At 35.4% G+C, this 17,012-nt stretch overlaps 1 protein-coding gene across 3 annotated transcripts in view; it reads right to left on the reverse strand.

The window, feature by feature from the left end:
* Window positions 1-515: 515 nt before the first annotated feature.
* Window positions 516-17,012, reverse strand: part of LOC110829946 (structural maintenance of chromosomes protein 3) — a 55,143-nt gene continuing 38,646 nt past the window's right edge. Inside the window, exons 18-26 of one of the 3 annotated variants that reach the window (XM_022064198.2) lie at window positions 16,720-16,882; window positions 15,484-15,660; window positions 14,687-14,830; window positions 10,694-10,906; window positions 10,019-10,155; window positions 8,220-8,397; window positions 7,307-7,489; window positions 4,611-4,751; window positions 516-3,184 (exon numbers count right to left, since the gene is read on the reverse strand). In XM_022064198.2, coding sequence (XP_021919890.2) covers window positions 3,104-3,184; window positions 4,611-4,751; window positions 7,307-7,489; window positions 8,220-8,397; window positions 10,019-10,155; window positions 10,694-10,906; window positions 14,687-14,830; window positions 15,484-15,660; window positions 16,720-16,882 — 1,417 coding nt within the window. In that variant the 3' untranslated portion in view covers window positions 516-3,103. Of the gene's footprint in view, window positions 3,185-4,610; window positions 4,752-7,306; window positions 7,490-8,219; window positions 8,398-9,162; window positions 9,251-10,018; window positions 10,156-10,693; window positions 10,907-14,686; window positions 14,831-15,483; window positions 15,661-16,719; window positions 16,883-17,012 lie in introns of those variants that run through there. The other 2 variants (XM_087342742.1, XM_087342748.1) reach the window with 2 other exon arrangements.

Here is a 17,012-nt window from a genome sequence, read left to right on the forward strand (position 1 = left end):
AAGGTAATAGGAAGAAATTCTATAATAACTGTCACTTAAACTGCATTATTTCTACTGAATTGTTTATATATCATGTAGTGCTGAAAGTTTGCTGTTGTTCTGTATGGGAATGAAACTTCATTCTTCATGCTGGATCACATGGATTCAAAGAATGCAAAACTGTGGTTTAGTAAGGCTGTAATTTTAACAATTCTGTAATAGTTCTTTGTCCCTTTTGATGCTCTCATTTCTTCTGTAAGGAACTTGAAGATATTTACAAGGTGAATGTTCAAGTCAAGCTGTGATTTCAAACTTTCCTACTGTTCATACTCTACATTGATGTTTTGGTTTGCTGTTGCTCTTATTTTATTATCCGCATTCTGAATAGAATTTCTGTAGGGAACTCAGAGCCCAGGAAACTTTCTTCAGAATTCCTTACTCTTTCAAGCAGAGTTACTCTTCCCACTATGGAATGCTTATTTTATGTGACTGCTACACAAAATATAATACTGAGAATGCTATTAAAACACTAAACAAATTTTATAATTCCCTTTATAAAACATCTCAAACTACAGTAAGGAAACCAAGAATCTTTATATTTAGGTGATATATATAATCACAATCACAACCTGTATGATCTGAAGCTTACACAATCACAATCATCTTTCCAAATAAATGAAAAGCACAAATTAATAAAATAAAGTCTGTCACACTTAAAAATTATATTAATTTGAAAATAATAAAATAATTTATATTGTGTACAGAAATAAAACTCCAGAAAAATACATGAGAAAACAATTTTCTTTTGTATTCTTCAAAATTATGTTTCTAAATGAAGACAGGAAATGTGTTTTTATGTAAAGAGTAACAGTTTCTTTGTTTCTAATATTATTTACAGCCTCTTTTAACATACTCTCTCCTTGCATAATGAGCAACATAGTCACTGCTTAGCACAGTCCTCAGAAATAAATTTCAGGTCAGCAATGAGACAATGAAGTAAGCCTCCTCCAACATTAAACTAAAATATATTTATACTTACAATGTTCTGAAGTACTTTGTGCTTCATCACTGTCATGTTTACCTGAACCATTTGAAAAAAACAGTTGAGGCTTAAAAATGTATGTTTTCATTTTTGAAGTAAGTAGAGACAGCTATACAGTTCTTCACAGTTTATGAATTGTTATTGCGATATTCTTGAACATTTCACAATCCTACTTCCTCAGCAATGATTGATACTTTCCTTGTATCTACTAAATTAAGTTATATTTGAGTTATGAATGTGAACTTAAACAATAGTGAAATACTTTAAACTTTATCATCTGAGTGACACAGTTTATGTGTAATCCAACTGACTATGCATTCTACCAGCCCACAGCTAAACTATTAATCCCACAGTTAAAGTCTGGCTGGCAACATGGTAATACATTCTTCTATGACAAAGGTTAATTGACTTACTTTTTCCTGTACTAAATGCCATTTTATTTCCCTCATTTCTTTAACATGTTACAAACAACAACATGCTTGACTGCTGAAATTACATAATTCAAATCAGGTGAAAATAAAAGTATTATATTTCCTTTCCTTATTATGACAAGTGGACTTCAAAATTTAACCTAAAATTATGATGATTATATAAAATATATAGGTAACATACAAATAGTGGTGTCAGGCTAATTAGTAATGTTGCAAAATCCCAAACCTTTGTTCTTAAATATAAATGTGTATTGTCAATTTGACCTGCTCATTCTTTAGCACTATTCTGGACATAAAAAGACCACTACAGTAAGCGTTCAAGTTAAGTGCAATCCACTGGTTAAGCTACTGTTTATCAATTCTAACAAAAATGACATTGTTTTTTTCTCTTAGTGCATGCCTCATTGCTGATGTCAATATATTACCACTTCATATGCAAAGATACAATTTCTTAAACATGAAAACTGTTTTGATCTACAAACTGACAATTCACAAGTATGAATTAATCAAACACTTCAATGCAAAAGTTAGCTATCTTAAAAGTATATAAATTGGGGTTAAAGTAACTGATCAGCATCAAAGTGACACAAATGATATGTAATCAATATACTAATTAAAATTAACATGTAAAATACCACTGACAGAGGTGGTCTTGTTCTCTTTAGAGAGTGGAGGGAACCTCTGAAGAATAATTATGAATTATATTTATGGAGGCCTTTTGTCCCCTCATCTCTCTCCATGGGCTACCAATATTCTATTAAGTGATAATCACCTGAAGTTAAAATGGAATGCCAAATTATAAGTGATATGATACATACTTCATAAAATAACTTATGCTTGTGTACTGTATTCAAAAGACAATGAGACAATGTTTCTTATGTTCCTTCTCTCTTTTCTAACAAGCTGCAACAAAGAAATGTATATAAGGCATGGAATCCCTTTCCTCATAGTAATCTGGTCGACTGGTGCAATACATTTTCACATCTTCTCTGACCAATTATGCCATGAATTCCAAGGCTTCTTGTTTGGTTATTATATTCACATGGCTTATCTAAAGAAAATAAACAAATACAAAAAAATTATGGCACATTTACTAACATTTCAAAAACACTGCAAATATTTCCAGTACCTAAAAAGGAAATATGGCTGCAAGAAATTGTTTTATGTGCACTATAATGATCTGTTCATTGTTCCAGCATCTGCTGCAACAATCAACCACCTACATTTGAGCCAGACTCCATTCAATGCAATATATGGAATATTAATGCATCCTTAATTTTGCCATTTTAAGTCAGAATTTAAATTTGGGGACAAAGCACCTTAATGGTGAAGTTCATGGTGTGCATTTATGTCAGACACCATGTATCATGTTCTTACCCTTTGGTATATTGCTACTTAACACTCTATTGAAGATTTCTGTCTTCTGGGTTGTTGCGCTGTGTAGACTTGTCGATGTTAACATCAACAACCCAGAAGACAGAAATCTTCATACTCACCACTGTGAAAACCTCAAATCTTACATAACACTCTATTGCTAAATATCATGAGGTTGAAATTAGATTTATGACTAATTGTATAACAAACAGTTTTCTGAATATTATATTCCATGTGAGATTTAAGGTTCTCTTAGCAGTGAAGACATTGGTGTTCTTCAGACTTGGAGATGAAGACAGTGGTGTTCTTCAGACTTGGAGATGAAGACAGTATGTTTCTCTGAAACACTGGTATCTGCCTATGAGTCCACACAGTGTCAGAACCCAGAAGAATAACATCAACATATTTTCCATTTTACAACTGCACTGGCTACTGCAGTAAATTCTATGGACAAGTTGTATGGGTCTGTCTTATTTAATTATGGATATTAATATTATTTATACCAATTGCCATCTGACACCATATAAACTTGTTAAGTGAAAAATCAGTACTGGACTTATAACTTGAACAAGTGCAAAACTGTTCTCTCCTGGAGACTTCTTTGTGTCCACAGTTATGGATTAACAGTGTTTACTGGATTTTGTAAATGTAGTGAAGATAGCTATAGAGCAGAGAGTTGTATAGAACAGATGGAATAGATTCAAAATTAGATTAGCTTAAATTACACACTGCAAACAGTGATGTTAAGAAAGCCATCAACAACTTTTGGCTATAAAAGTGCAGAAATTTGCATATTTGGGGCATGCTGGCACAAGACATCAATCGTGTAAAGTTCCCCAGAGTGGCATTAGTTATCCCACTAAGCCAAGGAGATAGGGGCAGGGATTTCTCAAAATTAAGCCATTAATGTAATTTTTCTACCCAGGCACCAGTTGGAGATCACCTGCAATGTAGATGTTTCAGTGGATCTTGGAAGCCATTATCATTATTACAAGTGCTAACATTAACTGATGACACTAGTGAAACTAGGGAGAGAGTATTATGATAGGCTTCAACAGAGACACTTATTCAGGAATGGAAGAGTAGAGGTATACGAAATCAACCCAGTGGAGTAAAAGTCAAGTCTACAGCATTGTATTGTTGTAAATATGTACTTTGTTGCCCTCAGTGGACTAGTGGTTAGTGTTCTTGCCACTGGACCCAAGGTTCGCGGGTTCAATCCAAGCTGAGGTCGATGGATTTTTAAGGGTGATAAAAATCTGTAGCACAATTTCCTTTGGAGGGGAAGTAAAGCCGGCGGTCCCATGTCGTATATTTACGGTATGTAAAATAACCTTACAAGCATCAATGAGTTGTTTCGTAAGCAAAATTCAGTGGCCATTTCTCACCCAAGTCTCTCCTGATTCACTACTAGATGGCTCTATCAGATACATCAGGATTGAGCAGAAATTGTACAGAGGCCGTGGGCCGGTCACTCACTACTCATAAATGCACACTTGAAATGACAAAGAAACCTCCCACATGGGAGGAGGCCAAAGCTTGACTTTGGGCTGTTGCGCCATAGTAGAAGAAGAAATATGTACTTTAAATACATATAATTATACTTTGGTGTGTGTATATATCCATAATATTTGAGGGGTGACTGGATGATACTTTAACACATAATAATCCTACCCTACATGTCCCACAGGCCCTATCAGTTCAACTTGTGTCAGGAAGCAACACAATGGCACAGGCAATGGATTTGACATCCTAACACCACATCACAATACTCTTTTAATTACCTGGTTGATGTTCTTGACTCCATAGAATTGATCCCCATAATTTATAATATCATGGCCATGTGTAGTAACAATGAACTGTGTTTCTTTGGAAAGTTCACTTATTAGCTGGGCCAAGGCAGGTCTATATGCACCATCCAACATCTGAAATCAAACTTATTTTACATAAAAGTGTTACTAATTAAATGATCCACTTTCAGCATTTTCATGTCACACTTTTCTTCATGTAAGTTAATGGTTAAATTATGAAGAGAACACACATTCAATACCCTTGTTTGTGTGCAGTGCATTCCTTATGCTATTGGCCACTCTCTCTGTCTCTTATCACTTTACAAACTGTGGTCATGCTATGATTATGTGATATGGATTGTTTAAATGATTATGCATTGTGAAAGAGTCATGATATGATGCAACATCTGACTACTGACAGGCAATTGTAATTTACTGTGTATATATATTCCACTTCTTCTAATACTGAAACAACTGACATACTTTACTTTGATGAAACTAGGTCTGAACATCATGCCACTGCAGGCCACCATACTTTTTATAAGTATAATACCTTGTTATCAATAATAATAACATGTTGGTCATGACAATATCTTAAGTATGGGTACCATTTAGACCATTTCATGTTAAGACTTGGAATTTGGATTAAAAGATCCATCTTTTGTGACAGAAATTTCTGTACAGTTTAAAAATACAATAAGTCTATATTTAGCATTATTTTTGATAACTAACAAACAATTTCTATACACCAGGTGAAATCTGGCATGAAGATAGTCTATAAACACACCTATAAATTTTACAAGGCATTTTCTTGTACATTAATAATTATAAACATGGCAATATTTTGAAACTTCGGATTAGCTGACATACTGCTAGCAGTGAAAATTTAATCAGCAGAAATTATGCACAGAAATTGATTACTATGATTATTAACTTGCAAGTGCCCTACTATAAACACACATATTTGAAGGAAATGGCCATATACTTATAAAATGTGATTAAACACTGATAAGAAGATTTCTGAGGTAAGTGATATTTACCTGCGTGAATGTTCATGTATAAAAATCAGATTAAACTTTGAGGAGGGCAATGGATTTTCTAAGTCTTCAGTAATACCTCTCAGGTTAGGATACTTTATAGAATTATATTGATTTTATACACCATTTTTTTTTTATATCTTAATTGCGTCATGTTTGTGTTTATTAATACAATAATTTATTTACCGTCTTTACACAAACTTAAAAATGTTGTTAAAATTACTTAAAATTATAACATTTTTTCATTAGATACTAGATCTTGTTACATTTTACATTTGATGACATGTTTCGATGTTATCTCATCATCATCAGGTCTATCAATTAAAATCTGTTGCACTTCTTGCTCTGCGTATATTGATTTGTTTTATTTGTTTGATTTTTTAAGTTCCTTCCATTAAATTTGAAGGCTGTGCCCGGATGCTTTAAATCTGTAAAATTAATTTTAATTTTCAAATCGTGATTTTGGATAATGACATAGGAAATAGAATAATTTACTAATTTAAAGAGTTATTACGTAATATATCGTAATACAAGTAAAAGAAGTAAAAGAATCACAAAATAGTATTAAAAGTAGTAAAACATACCGGGTTGTATGTGATGTGTTGTGTCCGATATTACGGGCCAGTAGATTGCAACTGAGCTGTGTGTATCGTGTGTGGCTATATATATTGAGTGAAAGTTGTTTAGGGGGTTGGGTCGATGGATTGTAGAACATTAAATATTGGGTTGTTTGCGTAAATGTTGCTGTCGTTTAGTGCAATATTTTGTTTATGTGTTCTTTGTATATGGTACTTTTCTACTGTGTCTCTGTGTCGTTTGTTTTGTACTATTTTTATAATGTCCATTGTTTGTTCTATTTTGTTGTATATTAAACACGGGACATGCATACAACAAAATAGAACAAACAATGGACATTATAAAAATAGTACAAAACAAATGACACAGAGACACAGTAGAAAAGTACCATATACAAAGAACACATAAACAAAATATTGCACTAAACGACAGCAACATTTACGCAAACAACCCAATATTTAATGTTCTACAGTCCATCGACCCAACCCCCTAAACAACTTTCACTCAATATATATAGCCACACACGATACACACAGCTCAGTTGCAATCTACTGGCCCATAATATCGGACACAACACATCACATACAACCCGGTATGTTTTACTACTTTTAATACTATTTTGTGATTCTTTTACTTCTTTTACTTGTATTACGATATATTACGTAATAACTCTTTAAATTAGTAAATTATTCTATTTCCTATGTCATTATCCAAAATCACGATTTGAAAATTAAAATTAATTTTACAGATTTAAAGCATCCGGGCACAGCCTTCAAATTTAATGGAAGGAACTTAAAAAATCAAACAAATAAAACAAATCAATATACGCAGAGCAAGAAGTGCAACAGATTTTAATTGATAGACCTGATGATGATGAGATAACATCGAAACATGTCGTCAAATGTAAAATGTAACAAGATCTAGTATCTAATGAAAAAATGTTATAATTTTAAGTAATTTTAACAACATTTTTAAGTTTGTGTAAAGACGGTAAATAAATTATTGTATTTATACACCATATAGTTTCCTACAACCAGTTTTACCATTATGGTACTTGTTCTGAAAATAAGTACATACAGAGTCCACTTCATCGATGACACAAAATGGGACAGGAGAACACTTTTGCAAAGCAAAGATCAGCGTAAGTGCAAGTAAAGATTTTTCTCCTCCAGATGTTTCTTTCATGTCATGTACTTCCAAGCCATTAGCATCAAACGAGACTGAAATTCCAACTCCTTTAATTGTGCTGACATCAGCAACCTATGGACAAAGTGGCTTCTATAATAAATTACAATTAAATTAATCTACTGTATGTAACACATAGTCATAAGTCTTCAGTATAAGATTAAATGGCAATTCATAAAATAAAAACAAAGCTGATTTCTAACAAGAAATTTTTCTAGCACCACCCTATGGTACACAGCCATTTAATCATGAACCAAAAAATAAAATAATTATTTAAAAAATTTGTCAAATCTGAGTACTGGCACCATTCTGTCTACATAGAAACACACACTAGCAGCACATAAAGACGTGTAAAAATATTATATAAATGGAATATACTGTGAACACTTCTCAACCAGCACTTCACTCAATAAATTTCATATATTCTACAAGGCCTAAAACTGGTAATACGAAATTGTGAATGGTGAAAAAAAAGAAAAAAGTTATTTGCGATTTTGTATGTCTCTAAAAACACATTTATAAATCTTTGACATTAGTCTTAATTTCATCGAATATTTAAAAAATGTGTACTTTTGTTGCATATTTTGCTTGGTATCTGATAAGACTTAGTTCTTCCTATATTTTAGTCAAATATAGTTATCCATTCACCAAGGCACCTCATTACAAAGGTAATGGAAGCAAAGTTAAATTCCTGTACATGAGGATTTCAATACAAGATAGAGGTGAGTGATTGGCTTAATGACGTGTTCAAAATACTGTCACATTTAAAGGTTGTCAACTTGGGTGACATTTCACAATTACACACATCCTCAATTCGGACAACATCATTTTCTGAGGTCTTCATAGTCAACTGGGCACGTCCAGTTGGTACTAGCTTCTTGAACATGCTACTGAAGTTCTCAGAAGCCTGACGAAAAGTAAACAGAACTGCATCATTCTTCTGTGTTTCCAAAACATGTAGCAGTTCCAAAATACCGTTGTATCTTTAACAGAAAAACACACACTGATGATTGTACAGCAGGCACATATTGATTCTAAATACTCGTGAATCATTATAATCATTATGCAAATTTTGTTTGAACTGTTAGTGTATGTAATCTCATGGTATTTTTTTGAAGCGATAGATAAAAATAATGAAGAATTTGCTCAATACCTACACGGTCAACACTTGCCAGTGTTTGAATCAGGCACCACTTTTAGTGGCTGTTCATGTGATTTAAAACTACAAAGTTATTATCCACTCTGAAGGAAATGCATACAGGATTTGAAATTAAATTATTCTTTTCAATGGCACAACTCTTTAAGTTGAGCTCCATAAAGTAACATCAAGAAATCACCCAAATATTTATAAATATATCCATCACAAGTAAATGAAAGTCTTGATCATGAAGGCAGCACCTCTGAAACACTTGAAACTTCTACCATACTACATCATGCAACATCCCAAGAGTCAACCACAATAAAATGAAATAAGTACTACAATCAGAAAAGACACAATAAAGGCATGCCCATAAATTGTGCATGTTGGAACATTGTATACACTCCTGCATTCTCCACCAATTACTCTTTAGCTTGTTAAATATCCATAGGAATTTGGTTTGTGATGACATGGAAGTCCACAATGCAGAAACTGAAAGGAATTTAATTTTAACCTTTCACTCATACATAATAATTTGAGGGAACATGCTACAGAGAACCATAATTTCCACAGCAAAATTTTTTAAATAATCTAAAGAAGTCTGTCATACCTTCATAAAAGGACTTGCAGATGAAATAAAGATCTGAGCATTTCTTCCTCTGTTTCACATCTTCTAAATAGAGAGTTACAAAGAAAAACTGTGGAAAACGAAAATATCTATTTTCACCAGCCTGCTGCAGAAAAGGAAGCCAACTCTAATACTTTCAATATGTACATGGAGTTGTTAAAATATGTATAAATGAATTGAATTGAATAAAATAATTCAAAAGTACGATTTTAGGGGTCCCCAACAGGATAACATCCATATCGAATTTCATTCAAATCTGTCCAACAGGTCATGAGTTGAATCATGTAAATAGGCAGACAGATATGTCCCGTCCTATATGCCTTCATTTCACACACATCATCCAAAGAATGCATAATAACTGTCAAAAATGTATGTCAGATAAAATTACTTTGAAACATTTCATGAACACCAATGTGATGTTGTTTTCAATGACAATCCTTAAAGAAACATTTTTAATGAAACAAGAACTTTTTCTTTTTCAAGAAATGCTATGTACTTTGAAGCAAGGAAATCAACATTTCAACATTTATTGAATAAAATTTAAATATCCACTGTTCCCTAGTTGCGCAGATTTAATTCTGGGCATCACATTAAAATACACATCCTTACTAAGAATCACAGATAGTTTTTAAATCACTAACTCTAAAATTATTAAATAATACTTGTACTCATGCCAACAAAACAGAGATTAGCCCAGAAAATTATTTTTTTCCTAAAACCAAAATACATAATACTTTGTTATTGCACATGTGGTGTAAGTTAACCATCCTCCTTTCATGATTTAAATTTCCTGAGCATGATCCTGAGAAATAGAATATACTTTTTTGTATTATCTCACCCTTCTTCCAAGCTTTCCAATTTTAACTTGGCATTTTTATCCTTGTTTAGTAAGTCTGCATACTGACATTCTGCCTGTATGTTCATTTTATGAAATTTTTTCAGCTTCCTGTTTACTCCTGTTAACATCTTCAGTATCTAAAATTGAAAGCAAGGCAAAAGTCATGAAATGCTGAACTCACTCTCCAGTATTATGATATCAAACTGATGTAGGGTGATTTCCCCAACATTTAGAATACATGTAAGATTTGAGGTTATCACAGCCTGATGATGGAGGCAGTATGACCTCTGAAACGTTGGTAAACATCAATCAGACTACACAGCACAACAACCCAGAAGACAGAAATCTTCATTTAGAATACATGTAAATATGCAAATCAGGATAACTAGCCTAAGGCTCTGCCACAGTGAGACTGATAAACTCTTGGTCCCTTGTTTCTATAGCCAAGCAGCACAAATTTTACAATAAAAGCTTGGTGGTAATATGAACTGATGTTACAAAATATGACAGGAAGGTATCTATTAGTACTATTACATTTCTGGACTCTTTAGAACTGAAGATCTATATATTCAATGGAGGTCTATCCTGAAAGCATCTCAATCCACACTGAAAAAAAGAAATGTTGAAAAGTAAGAGAATTATTATTACTTTTACTTCAAGAGTAAAGATACTCACTTGCTTAGTCCCCATATTCTGATATCTGGTTTGTTCTTGTAGGGGTAATGGTCCTAATTTAGCAATGCTTTCATTGCATTCTTCAATCCTTATCATAAGGGTATTTTTCTTGGCAGCAAATAGCTTTATTTCCTTATCATAATCATCTACTTCTTTCTGTATCTTTGTTTCTTCTGCTTTCTGACTTTTCAGTTTGTCTAGAACAGACATTTGCTGCAGAGAATAATAGCAAAATATTATGAATCAGAATAAAGTATACCACATTTAGTTACTTAACTTCTGGATTTGCTTGATTCTCATTCACCTTCTTCACATTAAGTGAATTATTTAAACCTTACAAGAGCCATGGTAGCTCAGTCAGTATACTGATTGGCTATGGACTGGATGACTGCTCGTAAGGTTCTTTTACATGCTGTAAATCTATGATATCAGACCGCCGGCTTTACTTCCCCTCCGAAGGAAGTTGTGTTATGGATTTTTACCGCCCTTAAAAATCCATTAATCTCGGCTGGGATTGAATCTGCAAACCTTGCGGTCCAGTGGTGAGCACGCTAACCACTAGTCCACCGAGGGTGACTGAACGAAGTGGTAGTATGATCAAACATGGTAAACAGATGATGGTTTAGAAGGAAGTCTATGCCATGGTACAACCTACCATCTGCCTGCAGAAATTTGGGGAAATTATGTAAAACCCAGACAAAACAGCCAATGAACTTGCTGAGATTAAAACTGAGTACTTATCAAATACATATCTACACTGTCGGTGCTACATCACTTGTTTGGTAACAATATTATGGATGAGAAAATTACTGCATGTAGCTTAATATTGGTATTCATATACAGAATTACAAGACAAAGATATGATGTAAAGTGGCATGACTAGTGACATTAGAATGCCATAAAATTCAAATTTTCTTGGAACCTACTTAACATTTCACTCAAAACTTATTGTTGCTATAGTGACCTGAACAAACTTTAAACACTTTCACCTTGTAAACGTTGTTATATATTGTGACGTGTTGCCGTGAGAGCAGCATAACAATGTCAATAAACAGTTTAGTTGTCTGTTTATTGACATTGTTGCGTCTGGCATTGTCTGTTTATTAACATTATTGGGTTTGGCATTGTTGTATTCGTTTATAGACATTGTTGTATTTGGAATTGTCGTATTCGGCATTGTTGTGTCTATTTATAGACATTGTTGCTTTTGGAATTGTTGTGTCTGTTTAATGACATTGTTGTATTCGTTTATAATTGTTGTGTCTGTTTAATGACATTGTTGCATTTGTATAAACTTGCGTCCAGAAGCTGCAAGTTCTGCAATCCAAGTGTCTTCGAATTGTTACTAACGCGCCCTGGTACGATAGTAACAGGCAAATACATGAGGATCTGGGGGTCCCTTTCTTTGCCGACCACATCAGAGCACTAACTGAGAGGTTTGACTCGAGGTTAGCTGGTGTGGGGAACCCCTTAGTTCGGCAACTCGGAAGACACTCGTGCCGAATGAGGGCTGCCAGAGTTCACCCAAGGGCAACCGAGGGCGACTGATGTTCAGCAGGCCAGCCGAAGCCATCCCCAAAAGACGGCCAAGTCAGCACAACGAGTGGTTAGACTACTCGGCTACCCTGACTGAGGTTTTTCGTGCTTTCCTCAGTTGTAAGGCGAATGCCAGGGTATAACTTAATAGGGGCACGGCCCGCCACCCTTCCCCCCGATCATGGAGGCCATCAGCTGAAGTGATCTTCCCCCCATGCCGCAGAGGCCTTCAGCCGAAACGGCCCCTCCCTCTCTGGGTTCATACCCCAGAGACCCAACCAACCAAATTCCTTCGACAACTTGCCTGACAGGATAACCTCCCATCAGCAGCAACAAATCCCAGTTTGAATGGTCGAGGCTCCCGCCACGACGAAACCCCGTTAGCGTTAGCAAAATTTCCGTTCTTATATTACGACCGTTTACCATTTCCAGCAATGCGTCTTGTGCGCAGGAATGGTTTCACCTAGGTAGGGACGATGCTTGCGCTTGCGCAGGCCTCTGCCCTCAGTTAGCTTCTTTGGTTGGTTTGGTTTGGTTCTTTAGAGTAGTACAAATCCCAGTTTGAATGGTCGAGGCTCCCGCCACGACGAAACCCCGTTAGCGTTAGCAAAATTTCCGTTCTTATATTACGACCGTTTACCATTTCCAGCAATGCGTCTCGTGCGCAGGAATGGTTTCACCTAGGTAGGGACGATGCTTGCGCTTGCGCAGGCCTCTGCCCTCAGTTAGCTTCTTTGGTTGGTTGGTTGGTTTAGAGTAGTTGGAAAGGGAGAGTGTTGGAGAGAGTGTTGAGGAGAGTCAGGATGTAGAAGTGAGTTGCAAGCGATATGCTGTTGCGGACATTGGTGGCAAGCGATAAGCAATGAGTGTGAAAAGAACAGAGCTGTGAATCGGGCGTGAGAGAATGCGAAGAGAAGTGTGGCAGAATCGAGAGAGTGGAGCCAACGAGAGGTCTGGTGTGGCGCTGAGAAAGGACAGGTCGGCTACGTGTGAGAGCACCGGGTTCGTGGACCGTGGCAGCCGAGGAGCCAGCGTGTGTCCAGTGGGGTGCTACGGGCCGAAGCTGAGTAAGGACAGGTCGGCTGCGTGAGCAAGCACCGGGTAGGTGGACCGTGGCGGCCGAGGAGCCAGCTTGTGTCCAGTGGGGTGCTACGGGCCGACGCTGAGTATGGACAGGTCGGCTACGTGTGAGAGCACCGGGTTCGTGGACCGTGGCGGCCGAGGAGCCAGCGTGTGTCCAGTGGGGTGCTACGGGCCAATGTGTAAGCGAAGAGTGTGAAGAGCGCCGAACTCGAGGGACCAGATAGACTCGGAGGACAGAGTGTGTGTGTGTGTGTGTGTACAGAGACCAAATACTGTTGTTCTAGTAGAGAGTTGAGTATATTCTGGTTCTGACGTGGTGAAGAAGAAAGGCACTGTAAAGCAACAGACTGGATATGCTGATGTTGCAGCTATAACTAAAGGAATTCAGACATTAAAAATCCCAAATAGGGCAGGTTGTGGGACTAAAGGAAGAAAAACTGTAGTAGAAACCAACTATTTATCATTGGACTTGTCAACGCTTCGGAACAAAATTTCAATTCATTATGATGTGGAATTTAAACCTTCACCATTTCCAAAAAGACTTTTGAGACGTGCAATGGAAGAATTCAGGCAGAGAAACTTTCCTGATCAATATCCAGCTTTTGATGGGAGGAAAAACTTGTACAGTACTCGAGAGCTGCCAGAGAAAACTGATAGTTTCATGGTGTATGATCAAGAATCTGTTAGGGTTAAACAGTGTAAGATTACTATCAAATACACATCTCAAGTTAATTTGGGATCCCTCTCTACATATATGAGCAGTGAAAGTACACTGGAAATCCCACAGAAAGCTATTCAGGCTGTGCATGTTGTGCTATGCAATGCACCATCTTTGCATGGGTTTGTGCAAGTTGGACGCTCATTCTATACTCCTCCAAGAGTTAGAATTTTGAAACTCGGTGATGGACTAGAAATGTGGTATGGAGTGTTCCAAAGTGCCACTTTGGGCTGGAAGCCATTTGTGAACATTGATGTGACACATAAAGGTTTTCCATCACCACAAAATGTTGTGGATGCCATTTATGAAATCTGCAGACCTCAAGATGACAGTGAATTGAACTACAATCAGAAGGAGGATTTCAAGAGCTATATCCGTGACTTAAAGGTTGATTACATGATCCCTAACAATCTAACCAGCAAGCGAATAAATCAGGCTTGACAATCAGGGTAGCAATGCCGCCCCACGTTACAATATATAGTTTTGTTAATTTTGGGTAAAAGAATTTGAAAAGAGATTTATTGCTCCTATGAAACTTCTAGACCTGTCTTCAATGAACAATTTGTGTAAACTTTAATTAAATCACCAGAAAATCTCAATTTGTGAATGTAACTCATTGATCACACTTTATCAGAAAGAACAGGGAAGAAACATGCCTCTTCTTTTGTCTCCTGAATTGCCTTCTCAGTATCTTTAAGCTGCTCCTGAATATCATCCAAGTCTTTTGACATGGACTCCAAGATCATCTTTGTCAAATCCAAAGATCTGCAAATGCTGTCTTCTTTCAGGTTTTCAAGAGTCTGTAGATATCAGAAACATTCATATGTACTGAGTGGGAAAAGTCACTCTTCCAGAAGTGCCATAAAAATCAGAAATACAAAACATTTCACTGTTAATTTAATGATATTTTATCACCTGTACATGCTATAAAGTACCAGATGACAGGATGATTATAAATCATGAATTTGAAAGATCATGGAAGGAAATGGTTGTGTTCTATTCAAGGGTACTGTGAGAAACAATAAAAACCCTATTTACACTAGTTGCTCTGGGCTGAGATTTGTACCTGTCACCTCTGACATATATAGCACGAATGCTATACTACATATGGCATTCAGTATAAGCAATACAAAAAACTTGCATTAATTAATCTAAAATTCATTGGTTAATGTAAATCTATTTCTATTTGTAAGACATTCAGGCTCTAAACCACTAAACAAAACTCTGCCACTGTTTATATATTCAGAATGTATACCTCAGTGATGACAATTTAGCTTGTAACTAGTGAATAGATAGATACATCTGCCAGAACTGGGAAATACATGGTCCATAACTTACTCACTATATTCAGAACAGTTGGCTGGATTCAATCCCCAACTGAAAGATTTATACCATCTGGTACCTGGACGATCATGCATGGTGGATCTGAACAATTTATTCTATGGAAACTGACCTCTGATAAAGTCTCATGTTGTTTAGTAAATGTATTTTTCAGTAACAATACTCTGTCATACTGAAGCTGCAATCTTTCACTGAATAATTTTTTGCATTCCTCTGTAAGTCTTCTTATATCATTATTTAACTGATCTACCTCCATCTGCTCAGATTCTGATAAATGTGATGTCATTTCCTGTTCAAACAAACACATGTTAATAACTGCTTAAAATGGAATACTGAAAACAATTAACAATATTTGTTCATAATGTCAAAGAACATGTTAAATATAAATCAGAATAATACCCTGTGCAACTTTCTGCGATGCATTTTGATTTGGATGGAAGGTCTTACATTACTGATGTGATTGAAAAATTCCTGTAACCTATCTGGGCCATATCACATCTACATATCGGAGCCATAGTGAAAGTTTGTGAGTTGCCGTGTCAAGAGCAAATGTCTCAAAATGCTCCATGAATATGTTAGAGATGTCCTGATGAAAAATTTTAAGCGTAAACTACCATCTTCAGATGATGTTCAGTTAAGAAAAATTCATAAATGATGATAAATGGAAAAAACTACACCTTTGAATTACAGGTCACTTGTACATAAAGTTACTTTTACGTGTGCAAAGAGCTTTAAAACTTTTAAACAACATTTCCTTATCAACAACAACAGCTGAGATTTCTTGTTTTTGGCAAGAAAATAATTTTAATTTAAATCAGGTCTATGCATGGGTAAAAATAAATCTAACCCACTACGATCCATGGAAATCAGGAGAGGATGTATAGATCCTATACCTATGTGTGGGTATAAATATTGCAATAAAACTAAAATTTTGCTTTCTGGAATGCCACCTGTATGTATATTCCTGAAGTGCATAAATGAGTCACTGAACTTTTTTTATATATGATATTTATAAGGAACCTTATGAATGAATAATTAAGTAGAAATGCCAAGTTAATTTTAATGATTAAAGCATATAATGACAATTTTCTTTAAGATAGCTTTAACAAATTTCATTAAACTTCTTTAATTTAAACAGAGGATAATTCTAAGTAACACGGTATGGAACACAAATACAGTTCGTGCAATGGATTTTTCACTACCTATTTGAAGGTAATTCAAGTTGTGTTGAATGAAGAACTATGTTTTTGTGAAAATAAGAATGTAAAAATGTAGTTTTCTTCATAACTTCTTATTTAAACATCCACCCTACTAATCTTGGATACAACCATAACAGTCCATAACTTACATGATTTAGTTCACTCTCAAGAGCAGTCCTACGAGCCTGTAGTACCTCTAGGGTTGAATGATACTGTTCCTGTAACTTTTCTTTCTTTGCTCTTACTTCTTTCACACCATCTAAGTCATCACTTAGCAGAATCTTACGTGACTTCACATGTTCACTAGCACTCCTGAGAAAGAAAACATTAAAACTGTTTAAAAAACATAATTTGTTCATGGACAGTGATGTGTAATTATTAAATTCAGCAATATGCAAAACTACATTATGCTGATATTAAATACTAGTTCAATTTCACAAAA

This window comes from Zootermopsis nevadensis, unplaced genomic scaffold (genome assembly GCF_977971745.1).
Source record: "Zootermopsis nevadensis isolate Lab colony 2312 unplaced genomic scaffold, Znev_1.0 Znev_ptg000001l, whole genome shotgun sequence".
NCBI classification, from domain to species: domain Eukaryota; kingdom Metazoa; phylum Arthropoda; class Insecta; order Blattodea; family Termopsidae; genus Zootermopsis; species Zootermopsis nevadensis.